General features: G+C 34.2%; 4 protein-coding genes across 6 annotated transcripts; all 4 read right to left on the bottom strand.

Moving 5' to 3' along the window:
• Positions 1 to 29: 29 nt before the first annotated feature.
• LOC108225654 (GDSL esterase/lipase At1g29670) lies at positions 30 to 21,805 on the bottom strand. The gene is made up of 6 exons (XM_017400580.2): positions 21,386 to 21,805; positions 20,142 to 20,375; positions 19,630 to 19,888; positions 19,426 to 19,548; positions 1,570 to 1,660; positions 30 to 487 (listed from the first exon to the last, which is right to left on the bottom strand). Exons 1-6 carry the CDS (start codon positions 21,803 to 21,805, stop codon positions 469 to 471), a joined length of 1,146 nt encoding a protein of 381 aa, XP_017256069.2. The 3' UTR covers positions 30 to 468.
• Positions 3,141 to 10,291, bottom strand: LOC108227608 (protein WHAT'S THIS FACTOR 1, chloroplastic). Of its 3 annotated transcripts, none has more exons than XM_064079242.1 (3): positions 8,027 to 10,291; positions 7,126 to 7,284; positions 3,141 to 3,381 (listed from the first exon to the last, which is right to left on the bottom strand). In XM_064079242.1, the coding sequence occupies exon 1, from the start codon at positions 10,219 to 10,221 to the stop codon at positions 8,086 to 8,088; it is 2,136 nt and encodes a 711-aa protein (XP_063935312.1). In that variant the 5' UTR covers positions 10,222 to 10,291; the 3' UTR covers positions 3,141 to 3,381; positions 7,126 to 7,284; positions 8,027 to 8,085. The 3 variants fall into 3 exon arrangements, with proteins under 3 accessions (XP_063935312.1, XP_017258340.1, XP_017258341.1); XM_017402851.2 differs by having other exon boundaries at positions 3,142 to 3,381; positions 7,126 to 7,254; XM_017402852.2 differs by lacking the exon at positions 7,126 to 7,284 and having other exon boundaries at positions 3,144 to 3,381.
• Positions 14,049 to 15,928, bottom strand: LOC108226683 (GDSL esterase/lipase At1g29670). The gene is made up of 4 exons (XM_017401678.2): positions 15,465 to 15,928; positions 15,041 to 15,262; positions 14,508 to 14,763; positions 14,049 to 14,407 (listed from the first exon to the last, which is right to left on the bottom strand). The coding sequence occupies exons 1-4, from the start codon at positions 15,879 to 15,881 to the stop codon at positions 14,175 to 14,177; spliced, it is 1,128 nt and encodes a 375-aa protein (XP_017257167.1). The 5' UTR covers positions 15,882 to 15,928; the 3' UTR covers positions 14,049 to 14,174.
• Positions 21,806 to 22,481: 676 nt separating the features above from the next.
• Positions 22,482 to 24,584, bottom strand: LOC108226522 (GDSL esterase/lipase At1g29670). Its single transcript, XM_017401491.2, has 4 exons — positions 24,021 to 24,584; positions 23,406 to 23,639; positions 22,924 to 23,182; positions 22,482 to 22,841 (listed from the first exon to the last, which is right to left on the bottom strand). The coding sequence occupies exons 1-4, from the start codon at positions 24,438 to 24,440 to the stop codon at positions 22,594 to 22,596; spliced, it is 1,161 nt and encodes a 386-aa protein (XP_017256980.2). The 5' UTR covers positions 24,441 to 24,584; the 3' UTR covers positions 22,482 to 22,593.
• Positions 24,585 to 26,891: the final 2,307 nt, after the last annotated feature.

The following is a 26,891-nucleotide window of genomic DNA, read 5'->3' as shown; positions in this document are numbered from 1 at the left end:
AATTGGAATATAAGCGGGAAAACAAGAAAGAAATGAATGATGTTGAATTGTTTACGGTGCTTGGTTTGGATCCGGAAAGGAACGAATAACAAAGTTATTATTTATGTATACACATAAGAAGGTATTGAGATGGTGTCGGAATGGTGTGTTTCCGGCTTTGATGGCCTTTCTTCCGACGAGGGTTGTGGAGGTTGTAGGTGGCTGTCAATGCTGGTGGTCATTGGCGGGGGTGGTATCCTCGGGTCTTTAGCGATGGTGATGATCATTGGTTTTAGTCCTGGCTTTGTTTAATCAATGCTTCAGACTTCTACTTCTCTAAACCTCTGACATTTGCGCTAAGCTTTGTAAACTGATATGTAAGAATTCGTTCCTAATGGTACCTCCAAAATGACATTATTCACAATTACATACAATAATTTTATCTTTAGTATAGCATACCATCAAGTTTGAAGCAAATTTGGGAAACTCCTAAATCTGAACTAGTTCCCTGATATTGAAGGGGTAAAATGGCTTGATCATTACTGAACTGGACTTCAACTTGCAAGTGGATAACTAAACTCAAAAAGCTTGCATTCAACTCACTCCACCAGCTTTTACTTGCAATCACATAACTAAACTAACTAAAATTTGCACATTCATTAAGTGGTGTTAAATTTTAACGGAAGCCCGTTAATACCCAATAACCCAAATTCATCTGACCCGCTCGATTATTTTATAACCCGCCCCAATTCGAGAACCGGGAATTACGAGAGGGAACCGGGAATTACGAGAATGCTATTTGTGAGTTTTAATATTTTTCTTATAAGTTTACATTACTTCTGCTCATTAAAGTGTACATGTGCTGTAATATTTTTTGTATATCTATAGGTGCCTACACCTGGAACTACAACTCCACCCAATGTTGCTGTAGAAAAAAAGAAAAAATGGAGGAAAGCATGTGGTGCAAATCAGTTGTCTAATTCTGCAGCAATAGTAGTTTATTAATGCCTGATCATGTTACAGGCTTATTTAAGCGTATTATTTAAAGTGGAACAAGTACATATGGTCATGAAATTGGACAGATTTTTGGTCCCCCCAGAGACTACTACAGTGACATTTGTTCAGGTTTACTGTTGTCCCCAACGTATACTTTTTGTTCATTAACAGTGTGCCTCCTTTCATGTCTCTCTCTTTTCATTAAATCATTAAAGACTTCTGTATTAAGTAGTTATTATTTCGTTTAATTTCTTCTGCATACATTATTTTTTGCTTAATTTATAAAATATTTACTCGATTTTTATCACTTTTTTTTTAAAAATGTGATTGTAGGATTTAGTAATTATTAAAAAGAAAAAAATAAATTTGGCAAAAAAAAGAAGAAAAAAATAAACTAAAGTTTGCATCAGATCCAACTAGTAATGTACTGCGGGGTAGATTTTCCGTTAGTCGCGTTAGTTGATTTAACGGAAGTTTAGTTTAGTTATGTGATTGCAAGTAAAAGCTGGTTAAGTTATTAAAATGCAAGTTTTTTGAGTTTAGTTATCCATTTGCAAGTTGAAGTCCAGTTTAGTAATGATCAAGCCATTTTACCCGATATTGAAGGGATAGACATAACTGACCAACTGAGAACTAAATCCCTCTGTAACTAATGCAACATTCGCAGCTTCTGATGGATGCATACACATGCTTGTTCCGGTCTTCACATGTCGACCCTCCTTTCTTGCATAAAACCCCATTTCCCCCTTCCGCGTTTGTCAAAACATGGCAACAAGGTTGTGTCGTGTCAGTAAAACCTAAGCCATTGGATTAAACATCAGTGCTGGCTTACTTTTAGTAAGAATGATCAGTAGTAAGAACGTCAAGTCTTTTTACCTTCTGAATCAGGGTACTTGGTTATATCTTGTATGCATTGACCATTACAAGATTGGAACCAGGCATTTCTGGCTTAATGCGTTTTAGCAAGGATTTTAACTAGTAATTAAAATCCAGAGCAGCATTATTAAGGAATTTATTGTAACCCTTCTTCCCCGGAGGCTATGCAGCAAGGCTGCAGGGGCTGCAGCGGAGAGGATACAAAGCCAGGACTACAAACTTCTATGCCCCCAAATGTGCAATTTCTGCAATGACTTTCAACTATTTTAATAACACATCTATGATCTAAAAAAAGGGGAAAACAAGCAAACTGATGACATTATCTAAATTTAACTCCTGTAATCGACTATACCAGCCGAAAAAAGAAATGCATGGCAACTGAAAGTCAACCTTGAGTTGAGAAGACAGAGTGGTTATAAGTAGGGCTGTGCATTCGGTAAAAACCGAACCGAACCGAACCGAATTTCGGTTAACCGAAACCGAAATAATGGAAAAAGTGCTGCCGAAAACCGAACCGAATTATGTTCGGTTTTGGAACCGAACCGAATTGTTGATTTCGGTTAAAACCGAAAACCGAATATTATAACCGAAATTTGAAAATTTAAGAACTTGTAACTTGCAATTTAACAAATATTTGAACAAAAACTAAAGCCTCACAAAGATTTGAAAACAAACTAAAGCCTCTCAAATACAAAATCAATACAATTGGCAATTGCTTACAAATTACAAATCAATTAAATTACAAAACTGAAAACTAAAACTATAACCTTTAAACTAACAACTAAAATCAATAAAATTGCAAATCTTTAACCAAAAACACGAAACACCAGCCAGCTACAAGATCCAAGCAACGAAAATATTACAAGATTGAAGCAACGAAAATACCTTGACTTGATTCAAGCTCCGAGCGTCGTCTGTTGCCTTGTTGGGTATTAGAGTCTGCGTCGTCTTTCAGATTTGGACTCGAAATCTTAGTTAGATTGCCTTCTAAATTAGGAACTAGGGTTTATGCAGTGAGGAATCTCTTCTGCGGCTTCTCGCTTCTGGGTGTGTAAGTGTGTTTTGTTTTAGGTAAGTTAGGGTAGAATGGACTTAAGTGAATAACCGAATGAATATATTAATTGTTAAGTAATGTATATTCGGTTTTTTTATTCGGTTTTTCGGTTAACCGCGGTTAAAAACCGAATTACCGAAAAACCGAATTTCAGAAAAACTCCTACCGAAAACCGAACCGAATTATGAAATATGGTTAACCGAACCGAATTTTTTTCGGTTTTTCGGTTCGGTTTTCGGTTAACCGAACCGTTTGCACACCCCTAGTTATAAGGTTATCAGTGAATGCTTTAATGTTGATATTAGACTTTGATCCTTCAAGAAAATAATTAGAAGTGTAGTCATCTCCTCCGCTTCCAATTACATTACAGGTACTTTATAGCGGCTCTCTGCTGCTGTTCTCCCCCTGCTTCTCGAACTCCGACAGTGTTACCTCCTCAAATTTCTTAATTTGCTCATTCAACTCGGCACTCCTCCCTACAAACCATGTTAACTAAACATATTAAAATCTTTTCAAAACATTTTAAGTTTTTTTTTTTTTTTTTTGACGACTTAACATGTTACTAGAACTCGGTCAGCACATAGGGATGATATGCACACATCACATTAAGCCCTTATCCTAACAATTTAAGATATCAAGATCTCAAGTGAGATAGCTCGACAATTTGAACACACTTATGCTAGCAAATTGTATATAAAGAATGACACTAAAACACCGCTATGGAGTCTAGGATTCCAGAGCCACTGACTGCATAGTTAACACCAACAGCTGTACAATTTCCCTTCGTAGATGGATCATTGAAAGGCGGAATGATTGCAGAAATGTTGAGCAATTCTCCGAGTACATAGATGAAAGTTTTGCCATTAGTAAACCTCCCAGAAGGACCATGTGGAAAATACAGGCCGTAAGGCAAGTAATCAGCTTTTACCATGGTTTCAACAAAGTTATTATTACCATTGTCAAATAAGGAGCTCCCAAACACAAACATTCCTTTGATATTAATATTCTTCTCATCGCCTTCATTTATGCATCGGAGAAAATATTAGCTGGATCTGAACAAGAAAAAAGGAGGATACTAAAGCAGAAAGATGTTGAAAGCATTGAAGCCATTGTTTTTAAGCTAGAAAGCTCAAAGTTTCCGCATGCTATTTTTCTGATGCAAATGTCTAATTCTCCGTGGCTACTGCAGTGAAAAGGTGGTGAGGCCTGATAAATGGACTAAGTGCTACATATTTTTATAAGAAAAATGTTTTATCGCACAAAATCGAATATAAATTTTTTGACAAAATAACATGGGCTAAATTTTGATTGGAATGAGCTATGTATTCACATAAATAGTACCAATAAAACACATCACCTTGATTATCATGTCATTTTGTTCCAAAATTTATATCCAATTTTTTGCATGGAAGAGCAAGTCCAACCATGAAAAACCCTTAACTAAAAAATAGTTCATTTACCAAAAAATAAAAAATATAGATTATCTCATGAAAATATCAGTTCAATCAAACTTTACCATTGTATATAATTTTAGCCAAGCTCCTATGGATGACTATATTTGTCGAACCACTTCGCCTTATTAGAACAATACATTCTATCTATAACAACTTAAAATAATAATAACATATTATATTTAAAACATGTCCAATGAATGTAGCTAATACCATCGAAACAAAATGTATTACAAATTCAGCAAATTTACATAATATCTTACAAGTTCAATTTAATCGATCGTTATAGTCAACCTCATGAGAAATGCTCTGAAACTACTCTGTTAAATAAGATTATATATGAGAATCTTAAGGGTAATTTCGGATGTCTTTCGTGTAAGGAAATGTTTGACAATGCGTTAAAAATTGTTGCGGTATTAGAAAAAGTTTCGTTAAAAAGGTATTGTTGTATAAATTAGATTATTGTTTAATAAATTTTTGATTTTTGCATATTTTGAGTTATAATATAATAAAATAATATTTTGGCAGGATTTTGATGATGAAATTTATGACAATTTTGTGCAAGCACAAAACCAGTTTTGTCCAAAAATATGGGGACCTATTTTTTCCGGAAGCAGTTTTTGATCTAAAATCCGAAAATACTGTTTTTAGATTTACTAAATAATTTTCCCCTGATTTTAGGTTAAAAAGTTATTATACTATTTACAATTTTAATGTCAATCGGAGCCCAAATAGCTTATAAATCGAAAAATAAATATAACTTTGTGTTTTAATTGATATTTGTAAAATCACTGGGAGATATATATATATATTTATTTCTCAAGATCACTGAATACTAAACTACAAATTCTGGACCGTCAAATTCTGAACCGTCATTTTGGTGATAAATATTAGGGTCGTTTGGCTCATGAAAATCATATAAATAATTGTATTCTAGATTTGTGGTGGTTAATATATTCCAACCACGGTGATAAATATTAGGGTCGTTTGGCTCATGAAAATCAAATAAATAATTGTATTCTAGATTTGTGATGGTTATTATATTCCAACCATACAAATACACAGATATATAAAAATGCTCAATTGCTCACATATATAAACACAAACCATACAGGAACTAATCTCATATATAAGGGGGAAATCACCTGCTGATTGAGCAGGCCACAAAACTAATTTAAACAATTTATCAATTTCGTCTCAAAAAAGTATTAGAGCAAGTCCAAAAGTGTCCTAGAATCATGTCTTAAATCAAAATTTAAGACATTTTGAAGTAAAATGGTGCTCCAACAATGTCCTAGTAGTACCTCAAAACACTAGGACATCTAACAAATGTCTTATTTTTGAGGCACAATCATGCATGCCTTAAATCATTTCTATCAATAAAATATTAGCTCACTCACATTCCAACACACCTCTCTTCTCTTTCTTTTTCACTTCCCTCCAACAATAATTCAAATATACTATTATTTAAATAATAAAGCACAATAATAAGGCATATTGTTGGAGTTGTTATGTTAAAATGATGTCCTAAATCACTAGGACATTATTTTTTATTATATATATAGGGCACTTTCTAGAACATTGCTGGACTTCTCTTAGTTCCGCAACAACCGATTATAAGTAATATATGTCCAAAACGCATTGCACGAGAGACATAAAATTATCCGGTCTCCGTTTATGATATTGCGGCGCTCCTGCATATTTGTGATTAAGTCAACCACAATTTTTTTCGGCCTTGACCATAATTCTAAGAATGGTGATTTGACCGATTAATCATTACGAGACATTCTGCTGATTCAATTTTTTACATCCAATTAATCACAATATATTTTTTTCAAAACTAACATAATAGGTTTAATACATTAAATACTATTATATTATCTTAATATATCCGATTAATATCCCAATTAACCATTCTATTTATTATCCTATTAATCATCATGTGGCTCCATCGAATAATTCGATTTTCGCTTTTTACAACACTCGTCCTGACATGCAAATGGAAGAGACCCAAACCCGGACCCTTATAGTTATAGCATAGACTTCACTCACAATGTGATATGATGATACATAAAGGACCAACAATAGCACAATGAGGGACTGGGTCGGCCGTGATATTTGAATAGCCTTGGTTTTCGAGACTTTAATCATATATACTCCTGATATTTTACACGTTTTCATGTGAACGGTTAAAACGTTTTCATACTCCTGAGAAGCTGACGAGAGAAATGAAAAGCGGCAGCAAACAGTCTCTGAATAGACAGACGTTTGCAGCTAGGCCAGAATCAAAATCAAATTTAAGAGAAGTGCAGTAACACCCTAACAGACTGCGACAAGAAAATAAGAAAATGAAGTCTAAAAAATCAACTCTTCCAGCAGGTAATGAAATGAACAAACAGCACAAAACAAACGAACAAAGAAATTTCAAAACGCTAAATAAATCACAATAGATTGTTAATACTGGACCAAAAGGACTGCTGAGAGTCTGACCTCAGCATTATACATGTACTCCCTCCGTCCCCTCATTTGTTTACATTGGGGGACGGAGACTCGACACGCATTATAATGCTCTCGTAAAGCGTAGTTTGACAAATTATTTTGAACTTTTTTTTCTTCTGAATAAAAGTTTGATATTTATATTTTTATACAAAAAAGAAAAATTTTTAAAAATAAGTTATTAAACTATGTTTTATATGCGCGTTAAAATGCGTGTCGAGCAGTGTAAAAAAACTGTAAAGAGATGAGAGGGACAGAGGGAGTATTACTTACAAGACTGGAAGAGGAGAGAAGTGCTTTTGCAGTAATTGCAAACCAGACTATGGCAATGATAAACACACTTCAAGAGAATGCAGCTATGCAGGTCAAAAAGTGACACCCCGCTTGTAGTTATGCCGAGATCTAAAGTCTCAGAAAATTAGAGAAAACAAACTGAAACAAAGTTACAAACTTTACCTTAGTCCTTTGGGATTATGCAGCAAAATCCATAGAAGCAGAAACCAAACTAAAAGGCCCACAACTACACACAAACTCTACCCTGTTTTTAGTTTTTTCCAAAAGACGAAGAAAAGAAAGTAATCTTTATACTTGAAATTTAATAACATTCTATATTTCTATTAATATCCTTAAAATTTCATATATACAATATCAAAACCTTCAATATATTTGTTCATCTTGATATTTTATATGTATACAATTATCAATATCACTGAAACAACATAATACAACCGAGTAGAAACATCTGCATTAGATTCATAATAAGGCAACCCAGAGATGATCTGACAAGAGTAAATGACAATCCATGGACAAGATTAAATATATGCAATTTTTTCATTTCATTTATGTCAATTAAAACCTCAAAGGAATTGAAACAGAGAAATCAAAACATTTGGTTTTTTATTAAGATTCCATCTTTGAACATTTCTCTAATAAAACCCATCTAACAATTCAGAATTCACACTAACCTGAGAATAAAGAATTGCAATCCTGCCAAAAGACAAGTTACACAAAGCAAAAATGCAGAAATATTGCCCCAAAAAAAAGTGAATATTTGCAGCAAGTGAGTGTTTGCACGAAGGCAAAAGTCAAAACATAGCCCCCATCACCACAACCGTAACTAGACATACCAAATATAGGATGATAAGATTGCAGAATTCAAATTTGAGCGTATTACCTCAACATAAATAAGTAGGAGCAAAACCTTTCTATGACACTTCAACACAAACTGCATCGTTAAAAAGTAGGTGTCTTGTTTGGAGAAGTACTCTTTCTGGTTCTCGAGACATCTGACCTTCCATGCGGTTTCCTACGAGCCATTTGGTTTTTAAGCGTTTCTTTACCTCTGGTGTGTGTAGGTGACTGCTCGTCACGAGCTTTACTGGGATGTCGTCTATCAGATTGGTTTGGACTATTTGTGGGAGAGGCTTCTTGACCTCTAAAACTTTGAGGTGACTGACTATCCTCAGTTCCTCTCGGGTATCTTTTAGCAGCACGATCTGGCTCATTTCTCCAAGGGCGTTCTCTTCTTCCGGAAAATGTTGATGACCTTTTGTCCTGAGATTTATCAGGGTAACTTCTTTTTGATTCATTACTATCATTTCTAAAATTGCTTTCTCTTCTTCCATTTGATTCTTCTCTCTCATTTCTAATAGGGCTTTGTCTTCTAGCAGAACGATCTGACTCATCTCTCCACGGGCCTTCTCTTCTTCCAGAAAATGTTGATGACCTTTTGTCCTGAGCTTTATCAGGGTAGCTTCTTTTTGATTCATCTCTCTCATGTCTATAATTGCTTTCTCGTCTTCCAGTTGATTCATGTCTCTCATTTCTTATAGGACTTTGTCTTCCTCTTTCATATGATGGCGATTGGCCATCCAAAGTTTTACTTTGGTGCCTTCTATTTGATTCGTCTCTGTCAAATTTTGCGGGGATTTCTTTCCCTCTGGAATGTGTGGGTGACCGTCTGTCCCCAGTTTTACTTGGGTGTCTTCCATCAAATTGTTTCTGCTCAGTCCTCAAAGCTCTTGCCTTCTCTTCGAAACTTGATTTTCCGCTTGCTCTTCCTCTGTTCATTGTACTCTCATGTTCACTTTCATCATCATCAGACTCGTCCTCATAGTCATCATCATCAGACTCCTCCTCAAACTCAGAATCTGACAACCTATTTGAATTTTCATCTTCTTCTTCCTCATTTTCATCGTCCTTTGAATCCTCTTCCTCCCCTTCTTTTAAATCAACACTTTTCTTTTTCCTTCGAGTATTACCAACTTGGGCACTCTTTGATTTACTCTCCTCTTTCACCGCAGTCATAAGGTGAATATACTTAGACCTCATTTCCATTACTGGATTAGGCTTCCCAATCAACAAATCCCTCTTATAAGCATCCCTCAGAACAACAGTATGAGTATGAAGCTTACTCGAAATATAAAATATACCAGGATGTTGAAGCAAAGCCTTCTTAAACCTCGACCTAACCCCCAAATAATCTCCAAGCAATAGAATATTATCCTTCTCAGTCTTCTTGGGCACAAAAAGACTTAGAATCTCATGCAAAACCCCGACCGCCCACTTATCAAACTCATCCCCTTTGCCCTGACAACTCAGCACACTCTCATATGGAGTAACATAAGGCAACTTCTGCCAATCATCAACCCACTTCTTAAACTTCTTATCAACCTCAAACCCTCTCGAATACTGCAAAGGAAACGCAATTGGCATTCCCTTACTATACCCCTCTTTACCACTCATTGCCCTTTTCTCCATCTCCGACACAGCCAACTCCTCACTCCAACACACCAATTCAAGAACCCCCAAACCATCACATTTCCTAACACAAAAATAATCTGGAAACTCGGGAACAACACTTTCAACATAATCATTAGGCAGACCTAAATCCCACTTCAACTTATCGATAACACGCAATGGAATCCTATTAACCTTCCCCACCATCAACAGCTTCAACAGCTTATCAGCCACATCCTGCTTATGCCCTCCACTCAAAAACACCATCTCCTCCTCCCCATCAAGCTGCATCACCTCATTAGTCAGCCTAATATGAGGATTCACCCCGATTCCACCGGGCAAAAACTCTTCGAAAACAGAAGGGTACTTGCGAATAAACTCAATTGGCCTAAAAGGGGTTTCAAGGTCATGTTTGTGTTGGAGAATGAGAGAGATTGGGGAGGTTTTGGAGGGCTCAGACTTGATGAAGTTCTTGAGGTTTATCATAGGTTTTAGGTTCCTTTCTTTTTCTACGGCGTGATCTAAGGCTCTGTCGCGAACCCATTTGATGGGGGCGGCGGAATCGAAGATTGAACGGGTTTGGTGACGGCGGTAGGCGGGGGATTGGAGGATGTGGAGGAGAATTTTCATTTGGTGGTTAGGGTTTAAGGGAATGAATTGGGGGTTTTAGGGTTTAAGGGTTTGTGAAATGAAGAAGGGGAGGACTTGTGTGTTAATTAATTTTTATTTTTTTGCAAATTTTTCATCTTAATCAATAGACAGATAATAATTTTTTTTATACCCTTTTTTCCTGTATATTTTACAATTTTTCTTAAAATTTTTAGCTAAAACTTGTGGAAAATATGCAGAAAAAATTAAATAATTTACAAAATAAATTGAAAGAATAAATCAATACTGATCGAGGAAGATAAGCTCATGTCCAAAATAACGGCGGATATAAAAATTAATTAATTTTTATAAAAATAATTTATAATTTTAATGATTATAGTGGATTTTTTAAGTCCATATATATATAGAGGACGAAACCATAACGAAATATCATAGTTACAAGAGTATAACGGTTTTATGATTTTTAACTAAAACTTCTTTATCAAAGTACCATAGTATTCAAGAAAAAAACAATTATACTATAAATAATAGAAAAACAGTAAAAAATCATCAGAAATATGTGGGAAAATATGGTTGAAGTCCCCTAATCAATCATCAAAATTTCACAAACCCATTGTTCATTCCTAAGCATCAAGTCCCATCTACAAGTTGATTCAACCCAAAATCAACCATTTCTTCGCCAAACCAACTCCGAACACCCCCCCGGATTCCACCTTCCCAGCTGTTTGCTTCTTCTTCTTCCTATCCATCACCAAAAGATATACTCCCACTTAAACAAAGAACTCACTGATCTAATTAACCTGTGACACCTATTTTCTCTCTTCCTCTCTCTCTCTCTCACTTATACACACACAACACACACATCGATATTCTTGCTTGCCTCCGCCATTTCTTCATCGAAAAACGCCTTGTTTTTCCGGCAAAAAATCTCCGGCGATTCCGTTAACAGCTTCGCGCACTGTTAGTGTTGTTCCGATAAAGTTCGTTGATTTTCCGGCGCGGTTGACGTGACATGGTCGCGAACGTGGCGAATAGCGGAGCTGCTTGGAATGATATGGAGATGGATATATTTCGGGTGGTCATCATTCTCTTGGCGGTCGTGTGCGGAAGAGATAGCGCGGCGGTGACGGCTGAGGGTTGCAGTACGGTCAGCATGGGATTCATTTTCGGAAAGGAAGACGTTAATTAGGGCGTTAATTGTGCCTCATAATGAGGGGGCGTTATTTGTGCCTCGTAATTGAGTGCGTAAATTGTGCCTCATAATTGAGGACGTAAATTGTGCCTTATCTGAGGGCGTTAATTGTGTCTTAATTAAGGGAGTTAATATTTTATTAATTGTGCCTTAATTAAGAGTTTAATTGTCTCAATTATGAGTTATCATAATTGTGTGAATATTTTAAACACCACATGCATATACACGTGATTTTATTAATAATTAATCACCGGATATATTTTTATTTTTATAATATATATAATTTGTTATATACTGACTTATATTCTTCTTGTTTCCTTTGTTTTATTTTTCAGGATTCTTGGAAGAAGAATGATTTTTCTTTTCGGACATTAAAGTTTTATTATCTAAATTTCCCCGGTCATCTTGCATGTCCGACGGTTAGATAATAAGCTTTCTTGAATGAAAGAATTATCACGGTCAATTGCCGGTTTATTTTTGTGAGATTTATTCTCATTTTCAAAAAAAAAAAAAAAAAAAAAAAAAAAAGTTTCTATTGTTTATCCGCTACGGATTATAAACTCGAGAAATCTCTCGGCGATCACTTTCTCGAAGGCAAACGTTATTTTGTCTTGAGAATTTCGATAATACTTGCTATTGCAACTCTGTTTTTCAGGTATACTTCGTTTTTTTCTTACTTTCATTTACTGATTTATTTTGAGTGGAATTGCGAAAAGGTGTTTGACTTTAATCTTGTTTGTGTTGTGAGTATTTGTTTGTTTAATCCTTGTGTTTTGCTTGGTTTTTGGTGTTTTTGGCGATTTTTCGTGTCACAAATGAGACGCTTCGTTGTTCGCTTCGCATACGACGAGGCAACTTGACCAATAGCATAGAGGTGGTGGCCGATGGTGGCGGTGACAGTGGTTTCGGGACGGGATCCGGTTCCAGAAAGGAATGCGCTAATTGTGCCTCAAATTGTGCCTCCTCTTTATTGAGGGCGTAAATTGCGACTCTTGGGTGTAAATTGTGCCTCTTTATTGAGGGCGTTAATTGTGCCTTATTTGAGGGCTTTAATTGTGTCTTAATTAAGGACATTAATATTTTATTATTATGCCTTAATTAAGAGCTTAATTGTCTCAATCATGAGTTTTCATGATTGTGGGAATATTTTGATATAATCTGTTAAATATATCGACTTATATTCTTCTTGTTTCTATTGTTTTATTTTCAGGATTCTTGGAAGAAGACCGGTTTTCTTTTCGGACATTAAAGTTTTATTGTCTAAATTTCCCCGGTCATCTTGCATGTCCGACGGTTAGATAATAAGCTTTCTTGAATGAAAGAATTATCACGGTGAATTGCCGATTCTCGTTGAGATTTATTCTCATTTTCAAAAAAAAAAAATCATCAATATACTTATATAAAGGAGAAGCGAGGGGCGTGTAGGTGGCGTCTCTCACATAGCTCCGTTCTATTTTTCTATTTTTCTGGAATTTTTGGATGAAAATATCAAAAATTAGAACTACCTTTTTTAGTTTTGGGTATATTAGAAGCAAGTTTCAGAATCTGATTTTGTTTCAGATTATTTATGGAATATAGTAGCTTGAAAGTTTTAATCTGATTTTGTTTCAGATTATTTAATTAAGCAAGTTTCTTCAAATTATTTATGAAATATAGTAGCTTGAAAGTTTAATCTGATTTTGTTTCGGATTATTTAATTATGGGAAAGATTAGCACACAAGTCTTTCTGCACCTATAAATATCCCTATAGATTATAGGTTTTGTATCATCTAAACACAACCTCCTCTACCTCTCTCTGGTGATAGTTCTCTTGCTCGATTTTCAACTCGGTGGTGCCGTTCTTCTGCAACGATAAGTGAAGGCTGTTTATACAGTATTAAAAAAATAAAAGTTGTTGCAAACAAAGGTAGTTATAGACCACTATGTTGGAGTCGACAAATCCAAACGCGGGAAAAGAATATAGTCTTGACATGATATTGATGGATGATATCAATAAATTAACTGTTAGTGATGTATATTTGTTGGTTATTCTTTTATAATATTTGTTTTGTTCATCGGACATGTTTGTTGTTGTTAATTTTTATATGATTTACTTTGTATAAGGGAAAAATTTGTTCTATTCATGCATTATCTGTTTGCTCCGTTCAAGCAACTTTTAAGTGAAGGTTGTTTATATAGTATTAAAAAATAAAGGTTGTTACAAGTAAGGGAAGTTATAGACCGCTATCTCACGGATTTAAGTTAGATGTTTTTGTGCAATCAATCCAAAAAAATTGGAGGAGGGTGACAATGTAAGAACATGATTACTTTTCAAAAAAAAAACACAAATAAAATTAAGATTCGTCACCTTACCAAAAAAAGATTCGTCGTGCTTTGAATTGTTAATTACGTATATAAATTTATTTTCATTTTTTCACCATAAATTATAGTCCAATTTTACAATTTTATATATTAGTATTGGTATTATATGAAGATTTTTATAATATAAAATTTATTTTATCCTACAAATATTAATTTTGAAACGTTAATATACTTTTTATAGACAGCCACAAAATTATTTTTTTCTACAAATATTAATATTGAATTAATAATATAATTTTTATAGGCCGCCGCAACGCGCGGATTGTCAACTAGTTGTAATATATTTTTGCATGTTAAATCATTATTTTAACTCTGTTTTAAAACGAAGTTGTCACATTGGAGATCATTGTGACATTATTGATACAACAGTATTACATGAAGCAGCACCATCAAGTTCCAGGACAAATCAGATAACTGAATGCTAGATTTGTGCTAGAATCCACACATTGAAGGGATAAACTTCTCTTGTTAATATGGAAGCATAAGCTTTTTTGGCTAATATAACATTCACAGCTTCTGTTGGATGCAGAGCATCAAAATACACAAACTTGTCCCTGTCTTGGCATGTTGATCCTCCTCTCTTGCATGAAATTCCGTTGCCCCCTTGTGCCCTCGATGGCACTTCGCAACAAGGTTTCGTCGTGTTGGTGAAACCTAGATGAATCGAGCATCACAACTTGGTGTTAGTAATATTGATCTAGCATATCAGGTGGTTAAAAAATAGAAAAAATGTCATTGGCTATGGTTTTTTTACCTTTTAAAGCAGGGAATCCGAGGATGTCCTGAATTATGTTGTATGCATTGACTATAATGAGGTTTGAACCTGGCATTTGCGGCCTGATGTCGTTTATTAATGTTCTTAGGTTCGAGTTGAATAACTGAGCAGCGTCGTTAAGGTATTGAACACAGGCATTTGATGGTGGTTGTTGTGCAGCAATGCTTACGGGGCTGCAGCCCAGAGGATACAATGACATTAGTACAAATTTTGATAGCCCCAAACTGTACAGCTTCTGCAAATATATTCAGAATCTTGTAAGAACATGTTACCAGGACTACTTTGTAGTTACTTTTTAAGAGTCGTGAATCGGGAGAGGGAAAAGCTAGGCCAAACAGCCCAGATTGTGTAAACTAATGTGAAGTAACTAAGCAAAAAGTACAATGAAACTGAATTAGCAAAAGTATGCAAACAGGAGAATCGACTATCAAGGAGGGCCTGAGCGGTGAAGAGGTTCTCACATTGCCTTATCAACTCTGCAAAAGAAAATGAACGCTAACTGAAAATTTTACCTTGATCTGAGAAGAAAGGGTACTAATGAGAATGGCAGTGAATTCTTCAACACTTGTATTAGATTGTGATATGTTCAGAAAATAATTCAGAGTGTAGTCATTTCCTCCGCTGCCAATCACACACAAGTACTTGGATAATGACTCTCTGCTGCTGTTCTTCAAATTCGGCAATGTCACTTCCTCAAATAATCTGATTTGCTCATTTAAGCTCAGCACTACTCCCTACAAAACAATATGCTCCACTTGTAAATTATCCATAATAAGTTGTTGTCTAAACACCTTAAAATTTTCTTGATTACATAGATATGGTATGAGAATTCGCTTTAGCACAGAAATCTGATATGCATTGTAAACACCTCTCTAAAGAAAATGAACATACTTTATGCTAGCAAAATTTAAGTAAAGAGACATATTAAAACTGTACCGCTATGGTGCCAGTACTATTGAGGATGCCAGAGCCACCAGATGCATAGTTTACACCAACGTCTGAATGATTTACATTCGTAGATGGATCAAGGAAAGGAGGAATGAATGCTGGAAGGCCAAAATATTCTCCGAGAAGATCAATAACATTTTCCCCATTAGTAAACCTCCCGGAAGGGCCAGATTCAAAATCCATGCCATAAGGCAAGTAATCAGCTTTAGCTAAGGTTGGAAGAAAGTTATTGTTACCATTGTCAACATAAGAGCTTCCAAATACAAACATTCCTTTAACATTATTATTGCCATCTCTTATGATTTCAGCATTTGATAAAATTTTGTTGGGATTTAAACAGAAATAGAGGAAACTAAAACACACAGAGATATAGAGCATTGAGGGGGGAAGATTCATTAGAGTCATTGCTGTGTAGTGGTACTGCAATGAAATGCTGATGAAGTGTAGTAAGGGGTTTGCTTCTATTTGTAGTGTTATGAGTGTAAGAATGTTACCTGATCTTTTCTAAAATCATAAAATTATACCTTAAGTTGAAACGGTTAAAATCATTAAATTATTATTTATTCTGATACCTCAATGTCTTATGCGAGGACTTGGCAGAACCATATTATACTTATATGTGTTTTTTTATTAATAAGTCTAGATTATTTTAAGGGTTTGTTTACGCAGTAATGCGATTACAAATTGATTTGATTCCTAAGTATTAGAATTTTCAAATCAAGCCCAAAAAAGTTAAAATCGAACCCATATCCTATCAACAAAAACATCAGTTATAAGTAAGTGTATATAACTTGAGAATATGAATATATTTGTTAAATATTTCCTCCGTCCTCTTTTAAATGTTTATTTTAAAAAAACACACATATTAAATAATATTTAGTTGTATGAATTTTTATCTACAAATATCCCTAATTAATAATGTCTTAAAAATGATGAATTTAACTAATTTTTAAAAAGTCAAGCCTTGGAAATACAAATTATAGGAATAGATTTGGAAAATTATCATTAAATTTATTTTGAAAGTGTAAATAGACATGTAAATAGAGACAAAATTTTATTTTGAAAATGAACATATAAAAGGGGATCGAGGTAATATAATTTAGTGACTAGCTGAGTTTAAAAAACTCAAATAGGTCATTTATTGCAAATCGACTCAAACTAATCATCTATTAACTAAATTTGATTATTTTATTAAAGTCGAAGATTGAATTTTTTCAAAATTGAAAAATAATGAGTAGAGCTGGTTTCGGACTTCAATATGGTTACTAAAACTTGCTATCTGCTTATGGAATCACGACAAAATCCATATTTGATTCTCTCTATTTTTGAAATTTCGAATAATCAAAGTCAGAATTTACCATGATTCCGTGAGTCAAATAACAAATTTTAATAACCATATTGAAGCACAAAACGAGCACCTATGTTATCACTTTTCAGTTTTGGGTAATTTTAATTTTCAACTTTAACGGAATGATCAAATTAAGTTAGTTGATGATAAGTTTGAGGCAACTTTTCAATCAGTCTGCAGTCAATCCCCTAATTGATGTTAACCTGTTTACAACTTGCAAATGATTTATTTGATAATTAAACGTCCGTCGCACTTTTAATTCATTTGACAGGATTCCAACCATCTCTTTCTGGTAAGCAAGCGGAGTGGGGGTTTATCCACCCGCACTCTCTTCGACTGAGCTCTGCCCCCAGGTCCCGAGTCTCCACACAAGACCTATCCAAGTGCATAGTTGAACCCATGCAACAGACTTTCTCTTGTTGAACTTGTTATAACAGAACAACTTGTTACAACAGCAATTCTAGTCAACTTTCGGATCTGCATAGTCCCACACTTAAGGGGGATCAATTGGGGATGTCATGGTGATGGCGATGGACATATTTGGAATAAATCTGGTTTATATTACGACTTTGACTTCATCGACGAGACGGAAGGGAGGCTAATTCAGACCGAAGTCCCGATTTTTTTTTTTTTTTGAAACGCAAGACCTTTTATTAATAACCAATCTCCAACAAGAGAAAGATGGTACGAAACCTGAACATTGGCTAGACCGAAGTCCCGACTTAATTATAAAAAAAAGTTAATGAACTTCATTTATTTTATTCATATCACATTTCTTATTTGATCAACTAACCTCAGAATAATCAGTGAATAAATTATTCGATCCACTGAAAAATTATTATTTGAGATTTTAGCTCCAATTTACTTCAGTTTTTGAATTCTCGTTGTTTGTTGACATAGCCAACTTGCCTCTTTTTAGGTTCCTATTAGTTTAACAAACTAAAGTTGCAATTATCTCAGCACGCGTGGATGAACTCTAAAAAGTTCCCCTTTTTGTTCGAACTTTTTTGTAGTATGCAAATATATAGCCCGCAAAAGTCCGGATTATAATCCGAATTTCAGTCGAGGCCATGCTTATTTAAAAATACAAAGTCGATGAGAGATCCGGGGTGGATCGAGATCACACCAAACTCTTACTCCCCCTGATTCGGATATTTCAGGTCTAAACTTCTCCATGTCTTTGTTTGTTCTTAGACAATTTATGATTAAATGACCGTATAATTACAAATGTCATTGTCTAAAGTCATGAATGAAAGTATTGGTTCAATATTTTCTATATGAATAAAAGAAATTAAAAATAATATTATGTTTAATTCCATGATCAAATCAGTTTAAAGTGCGTGTCAAATAATGAAGACAGTATTTAAGAAAACCGGAGTATCTGATGAAAGAACAAAAGCAACTATAGTATCTCGGAAATGGTTGATTAGCCTAAAACAAAACGAAAGTACATTGTTTACTTGGGATGAAACCGTTTGAGCATTAATAAGCAGTCATGAATTGTTTATCAATGATTCTTCATCCAGTATTTGAAACTAACACAAAATAAGAGTTTACTATTAGTCTATGTGATTGTTTATTACAGCTATAAAGTATTAAGGGCGACCTGACTGGCAAAATATTGTGAAAGAGTGCAAGAGAAAAGAGATACATTGGAGCCATAGCTTTCAGGCTAGGAGGTTAGGTTTTGAATTTTCCTATCTGAATTTCCTGTCATGCAAGATTGTAAAAATTAGAAATCTGGTTCTGTCGCCAAAATTTGAGTAGAGTAGAGCTAAATTCACAAAACTGGAAACAAAATTTTGCACAAAATGACATGACAATTTAGATGGGATGTTTTAATTGGTGCTATTAATGCATATATACAGGGAGTCCATTTCAATCAAAACTTAACACATACTAATTTTGTGAATGATTTTGTACCCAATTTTGTGCATGAAGCATTTTCCATTTGAGTAATCGGATACTTTGTGTTCATATACCAATTTCTCATCTTGTTATCACCAGTCTGTGTCATTCCCGGCCTCAACGAATATGTTTTCTAACTTCTCATCTGAATGTAAATTAATAGCTGTGGCAGTAGTGTGTCGCCACAGATTAGAAGCATGGTAGACTTGGTTGGGTGATTCTTGAAGCTAACTAGGGAAGTGTTATTCTGCAGCCAAAAAGTCATATAAGTTTGAGAAGACACTTAATTGGAGGATAAGGGATTAATCAATAGAAATATGTTACTTAGCTACTGATATAATTAGTGGCAGTGATAAATTTATTAATCGTCAAGATACGTGTTCATTAAAGGACTTTAGTCTGAGCTAGCGTTTAAATTTTATTTCTTGTAATTTCTTTTACAATTCTGTAGATTTCGCCGGCTAAAATTGTTAAGTTTTGCATGCAAGACTGCAACATTACTGATATGATAACTTTACATGGCTTAGCATAACATCGATTTGAAACTGATCTAGATTAGTGAAACACACCAGAGAAACTAAACCTAGATTTCAGCTAGTTTACTGATATTAAAGGGATAAACTTCACTTGGGGAACTGGAACCAAAAGCCTTGGCAGCTAATACAACATTCACAGCTTCTGTTGGATGCAATCCATCAAAATACACATGCTTGCTCCGATCTTCACATGTTGATCCTCCTGTCTTGCACGAAATTCCATTCCCCCCTTCTTTTAATGATAGCACTTGGCAGCAAGGCTGTCTCGTGTCAGTAAAACCTAAGCAGAATAAACAACAGAACTTGCCTTCAGCACTATTGATTATGTATATTAGGGGGGGTGAACTGTGTATATTCTTACCTTCTAAAGCAGGATTCCTGATTATATCTCGAACAATATTGTATGCATTGACAATAACAAGGTCAGAACCAGGCATTTCTGTCTTACAGTCATTAATTAATAATCTTAAGTTGGTATTAAACATATAAGCAGCTAGATTAAGGAACTTGTTGCAACCCATGCTCTGAGGTCGTGGAGACGCAGATATGGTTCCGGGGCTGCAGCCCAGCGGATATAAAGACATGAGTACAAACTTCCGTGCCCCCAAACTGTACAGCTTCTGCAATTTTACAGAAATTAGCTTCAAAATCCTTTTTTCACATTTGTGAGTTGGAATGTGTTACTAAATTTACAATTTAGCTACTTCTTCTGCCTCTGCATATCAGAAGGCTAAAAAACTCGTCCAAACAACCCGAATTTTTGTTTAAGAAACTCAATTCTGGGGAACAAATACTTTGGGAATGTATTCAGAAGGGCATATTACATAAACTGATACAGTTTTATGTAAAAGCATGCAAATCGACGAATTTTACCTTCAGTTGAGTAAAGAGACCACTTGTTAGATTCGCGGTGAATGCTCGGACAGTGAGATTAACTTTTGGAAAATTCAAGAAATAATTCAGAGTGTAGTCGTTTCCTCCGGCTCCAATCACAAACAAGTACTTGGATAACGACTCATTGCTGCTGCTCTTGAGCTGATTCTCCAACTCGGGCAATGTTACTTCTTCAAATTTCTTGATCTGCTTGCTTAAACTCATTACTTCTCCCTATGACACCATGCACACTACAAATTAATAAAAATCCTATATTTTGTTTATAAAAATCGAAAGAAAAAGTGAAAAAAACTAGTGGATGGCGAGAAAATGGCATGATAGATGAACAAAATTTTATGATCGCGTGTGCTTGTCGTGTTTTTATGGTCTTATTATCTCAAAAGTTCTGTCATAGTGTCACAATTGCTTTTGTACTAGACATATTTTGACATAATTTCGAGCATTGTAGCTAGAGGTGGCAATATGGTTGCAAAACCATTAAACCAATCCAAACCAAACCAAAATTGTGGATTTGGATCAATTTGAAATCACACTTAGAAAAATGGATTTGGTTTGGTTTTTAGTCTCACATTTCTCACAAAATATGGATCTAACCACATTTTGTCTCACTTTTAAGATTTTTTATAACTCTCCACATACTATTATGTTCTTTTCCTTTTCTTTCTTTTGTTTTGCTAGTTACCACACATGCACATCTCATGATTCGAACTCATGACCTTACTTGAAGAGCCAAAAGCTTGAACCACTACACCAACTCACACACTCAAACACACTATTGTTATATTTAGTATTCATTATATTGTCACTTGAGTGTATTAATTTTTGCTCATTATATAATACTTATTTTTACTTACTAAACTAGTTATCCATAATTCAAACTAAAACCATAACCACATTTATTAATATATAGTTTGAAAATGGTTTTGGTTCATTTATCCAAACCAAATCCATTTTGTAAGAACTAAAACCAAACCAAAACCATATTTTGCCGCCTCTAATTTGTAGCCTCGTGGATATCCGTATTAAGAGGTTGAAGGTTTAGAACCCTGAAGAAGAGGGTCCTAAACTCAGGGAATTGTTCAAGGTTCGAACCTCAGAGAAGACGTGTGTAAATAAGACCGCAAGACCCTTATAAAAAAATCTAACTTGCCATAACAAGGAAGAACAACATTTTGACCTACTGGCTGCTATCAAAATGCATGTTAAAATATTGATCCGTTTACCGCCATGGAGCCTGTATCTTCAAGGATTCCAGAGCCACCGGATGCAAAGTTAACGCCAAGAACTGTCTGATTTCCCTTGGTAGACGGATCACCGAAAACTGGAATAAATGTTGGCAAGTTAAGATGGTCTCCGAGAAGATCGATGATATTTTTGCCATTAGTGAACCTCCCAGAAGGACCAAGCGGAAAATCTATGCCATAAGGCAAGTAATTAGCTTTAGCCTTGTTCTGCAGAAAGTTGTTGTTTCCATTGTCAACTAAAGAACTTCCAAACACAAACATTCCTCTAATTTTATTATTTTCATTTCCTATCTTTTCTGCATTGCCGAAAATTTGGTTAGGATAAAAACACGAAAGAAGGAAGAAATTAAAACAGAAAGAGATGAAAGGCATTGAAGGAAGAAGATCCATTGCAGCCATTGCTTTTAAGCTAGGTGGCTTGTATTTTTTGGGGGCTTTTTAATGCAAATTTGTTCATAATTAGATGTTTTTCTGTTTTTTTTCTGACAAACATAATTAGATGTTTTTGATTGAATTGAAAATGAAGTCTTAAATGAGTTGTCCCCAACAGTCTACAAGTAATTTTAGATAAATGGAGATATCACGGGCATCTCCCATCTCTAACCGTGTTGGTTAAAATTGTTATGATTATATAAAATTTATTGAATGTGCAAGGAGTTCAGTTCTGACGAAACTAATTATAATGGCCGACTATATTTCAAAAACAATATATTTTATTATGAATTCAAATTGTTATAATTAAATTATATTATTTTGATATGATAATAGATGACGGTGGAACGTTTTAATAGATATCTATTGACATGTTCAGGTACTTAATATTTATTTAACTATTTTTTAGTTAAGAATCTCGATGGGTCGGAGATAGTTCTTACATTTTTATAAATATAAAAACAGATACATAGAAAGGCTAGCATTACAAACGAAATTATCGAACCCTGAAAAATTTCCCTGACCAAGTCCAGGCCCTTCAATGTAATTAGAGATCTGGCAAAAGCTTAATATAGCCAGCTACCAGCTATTTCAGTCTGAGCTAGCTACCATCTGTAGATTCTTGCACAGTTCTGTAAATATCTGGAACAAAATATGTTAAAATTTTCATGCAAGACTGTAACATTATTGATAAGATAATTTTACATGACTTGGCATAAAATTGATTAGGAACTGATCTAGATTAGTGAAACAAATCAGAGGTAATGACCCTGAATTTGAGCTAGCTCCCTGATGTTGAAAGGATAAACTTCAGTTGTGGAATTGGAAGCAAAAGCCTTTGTAGCTAGCACAACATTCACAGCTTCTGTTGGATGCAAACCATCGAAATACACATGCTTGCTCCTATCTTCACATGTTGATCCTCCTCTCTTGCATGAAATTCCGTTGCCCCCTTCTTCCAACGATGGCACGTGGCAGCAAGGTTGTGTCGCGTCAGTAAAACCTAAGCGGATCAAAATCAGAATTTGCTTTTAGTAAGATTGTTCTTGTCTGTCAGGGGGTAAAATGGTACTATCTGTTTTTACCTTTTAAAGCAGGGTTTTTAATTATATCTCGAACGATTTTGTATGCATTGACAATAACAAGGTCGGAACCAGGCATTTCTGTCCTACTGTCATTTACCAAGGATCTTAAGTTGGTATTGAAAATATGAGCAGCTTCATTAAGGTACTGGTTGCAGCCCTTCCTCTGTGGCTGTGCGGACGCAGAAATGGTTCCGGGGCTGCAGCCTAGCGGGTATAAAGACATGAGTACAAACTTCCGTGCCCCCAAATTGTACAGCTTCTGCAATTTTATACAAAGTTAGCTTCAAAATCCTTCTTTCACAATTTTGAGTTGAAATTTTTTAACATATGTACAATTTTAGCTATTTTTCAGCCTCGCAAATTGAAAGGGGAAAAAACTCGTCCAAACAACCCTAAACATAATTTCTTTTCAGAGAAGAAATACTTTGACATGAACTTATATATTTGTAAGTACATAAAGCATGCAAATTGATGAATTATACCTTGAGTTGAGTAAAGAGAGTACTAGTGAGATTCGCGCTGAATGCTTGAACACTGATATTAGCTTGTGATTTAGTGAAAAAATAATTCAAAGTGTAGTCGTTTCCTCCGCTTCCAATTACAAACAAGTACTTGGATAATGACTCTCTGCTGCTGCTCTCCAGCTGATTCTCCATCTCCGGCAATGTGACTTCCTCGAATTTCTTGATCTGCTCATTCAAACTCATCACTTCTCCCTACAATACCATAAAAATTTTCATAAATATTGTTCATAAAAATCAAAGAAAAATTAGGGAAAAAACTAGTGCACAGCAAGAAAATGGCATAATAGATGAACTAAATCTAATAAACATGTATGCTTGATGTCTATGCTCTGAGATGCATCTTTAAACAATGATCTAGTTTGTCGGTTGTTGTCTTCTAATCATATTATTATTATCTCAGAAGTTCTCTCATAATGTCACTATTTCTTTTGTACTAGACATATTTTGACATAATCCCGAGCATTATATTCTAAGGTAGTAAACGTGTGTAAATAAAAAGGCAAGACCCTTGTCAAAATTTTGACCTACTACTGGCTACCAGCAAAATGCATATAAAATAATTGATCCGTTTACCGCTATGGAGCCAGTATCGTCGAGGATTCCAGAGCCACCGGATGCAAAGTTGACACCAAGAAGTGTCCGATTTCCCTTGGTAGACGGATCAGTGAAGGCCGGAATGAATGCTGGAAATTTAAGCTGGTCTCCGAGAAGATCGATGATATTTTTTCCATTAGTAAACCTGCCAGAAGGACCAAGTGGAAAATCTATGCCATAAGGCAAGTAATCAGCTTTAGCCAAGTTCTGCAGAAAGTTGTTGTTGCCATTGTCAACCAAAGAGCTCCCAAACACAAACATTCCTCTAATACTATTATTTTCATCTCCTGTCTTTTCTGCATTGCCGAAAATTTGGTGTGGATAAAAACTCGAAAAAAGGAGGAAACTAAAACATAAAGAGATGAAAAGGATTGGAGGAAGGAGATTGATTGCAGCCATTGCTTTCAAGAAGCTAGGGAGCTTGTATTTTTGGGGTGAAGTGCAGCAAGTGCTAGCTTTTATTTATAAGTCTGAATTGAGTTTGCTCTGTTGCCCATGTCCAAAACAGTATAGAAGTGTAATTTACTGGTACACTCTGTCACACTAGCCTTGTCAATAAATTCAACTTATTTTGCCATGTTAAACATTCAATCCAGTAATGATATGTTATGTGCTTGAAAGAACATAAAGAAATTTGTTTCTTATATGATATATTCAAGGAATTTTTATTCGATTGAGATTTTAAAGTATATATTTTTCGTTCTTGAAATTTTAAAGTCAATTGGGATTGTTTAAAATCTATTAAAATTTTGGGATATTCAATTAGATTTTAAATTATGCTACAAAATCTAGTGGTATTCAATCGGGATTTTAAATTATGCATAAAAATCCGATGACATTCAATTAGGATTGTTTAAAATCTATTAAAATTTGATGATACTCAAATGTTTGATGGATTTTCCTGGATTTCATAAAATGATGGTGGAGTTTGTGGCATTGCTTAGTGTATTTTGAGTTTTTTTAAATCCCAATAAGATCTATGAGATTTTAAAGTATTATGCTTAAATTCTAAAAAAATCTATTTCAACTTCACGATATTTTATCAAAAATTAACATAAAATCAAAATCATAAATTAAAAACAATACATTAAAATCATAATTGAATAACGCCGCTGGACTCCCACGTTAAAGTTTTCATTTAGTATTAGTAGACTTAATCGGCAACGAGTTTTCATTTAGTATTAGTAGACTCAATCCGCAACTTAGGAAAAATCAATTGAAGAAAAATTCGTATTAAAGTATCTTGGGGACGCTTGGCCAGTACTTAAAAAGCCGACTTCTCAGTTTATAAGTCAAGATCCCTTATTCGTATCATTCAGGTAAAAAGTCAAGAAGTACTTAAAAGGAATGGACAATGCCAGCTTTTGTTTCACGGCTTCTACTTTTCCCGAACACTTTAATCACTTATAAGTCTTAACTTGGTTATAACTTTTATTTTATTTTTTTTACTTTAAGCAACAAATACTTATTTTAAACTCAACCAAACGGTCCTTCCAAAAAAGAAAAACAAAAAAAACTCACCCAAACGGCCCTATATGCCCAGTAAATATGTACTCCTTATCTCCTTTTGAATATTAAGTGATCAGTTTGACTAAACTTTGATTGGTAGTAAAAAAATTTATTAATTATTTTAAAAATCTGAAAAACAAAATTTGAAGGGGATTAGATATATTTTCTAATAAAATAAATTTTCTAATCTTTTAAGTTGCATTGTATGTGTAAATTGTGGTCAAAATTTAGTCAATTTGACTTTTCAACATTAAACAAAAATAACAAATTTAGTTTTTACTACCTTATCACCGATCATTAACTATTATTTATCCGACAAAATCTTTTGACAAAAAGTTAATTAAGTCACTTTTCTTTTAATATATATTTTATCAAAAAAATTATCTCCTGTTATTTGTCAATATAATAAATACGATATAATTGAAAAAGGCACAATTATATAAAATTTCTTAATATGTGTGAAATTAGAAAAAAATGCCGACACATAAACGAAAAAAGTATTATGTGGAGGAAAATATTTATTAAGAAAATAATCGGAAAATGAAAATAAGAAGTACACAAATTAAAATAGTATATTGATAAATATTTATATGAGTAAGTATTAAAATCTAAATTAAATGATATTTAGAGTTGAAACCGTGTTGTAATTTATTCAAACATGTGGAAAAGTCGACGACATGAGGAGTCCCGTGAAAGTTGAAGCGCTTTAGGCTGAGTTTGTTCTTTTGAGTCGAATTTATCTACATTCCCACCGCGTGATATCTCGCCTTTTGTATTTTCTCTCATCTCCGTTAGTTATCTTTTATTTATATATTAAATGATTCAAATAAATGTATATTAATAAAAAGGTATATATATATATATATTTTAAAATTTAATTTTTAATTTCAAAAATTATTATATAATATAACATCGGTCAAAAGTTATTTAATTTGTTCATTAAAAATCAAGATTAAATAATTTGTATCCTCTTTGCCCGCAAGGGTTGGTTCAACTGGTTAAAAAAAGGGATTTGTATCCTCTTGATCACATGTTCGACTTCCAAAGAGAGCAGAATTTGTGATTATGCCTCCTGGACCCGAGCCTGTCTCTTAATTACGGGTTTTTAAAAAGATTAATATTCATTACGTGAAGAAAAAAAACTTATTTTAGGGGAAAAAGTAGAACTTCATGTAATTTTTTTCGAAAATAAATTCTTATTTATGAAAAATAAATTTAGCCAAACATATATAATAATTAATAACTTACCTTGACCGTCAAAGAATAAGAAACTACTTGCATGTGTGTATATAAATCCAATTCTACTTAAAAAATGTGATTTTTTTAAGAGTGTGTTAAAAT

Source organism: Daucus carota, chromosome 6, assembly GCF_001625215.2.
Source record: "Daucus carota subsp. sativus chromosome 6, DH1 v3.0, whole genome shotgun sequence".
In the NCBI taxonomy this organism is placed as follows: Eukaryota; Viridiplantae; Streptophyta; class Magnoliopsida; order Apiales; family Apiaceae; genus Daucus; species Daucus carota.
Note: the sequence above shows the minus strand (reverse complement) of the source record. Positions and strands in the feature narration are given on the sequence as shown.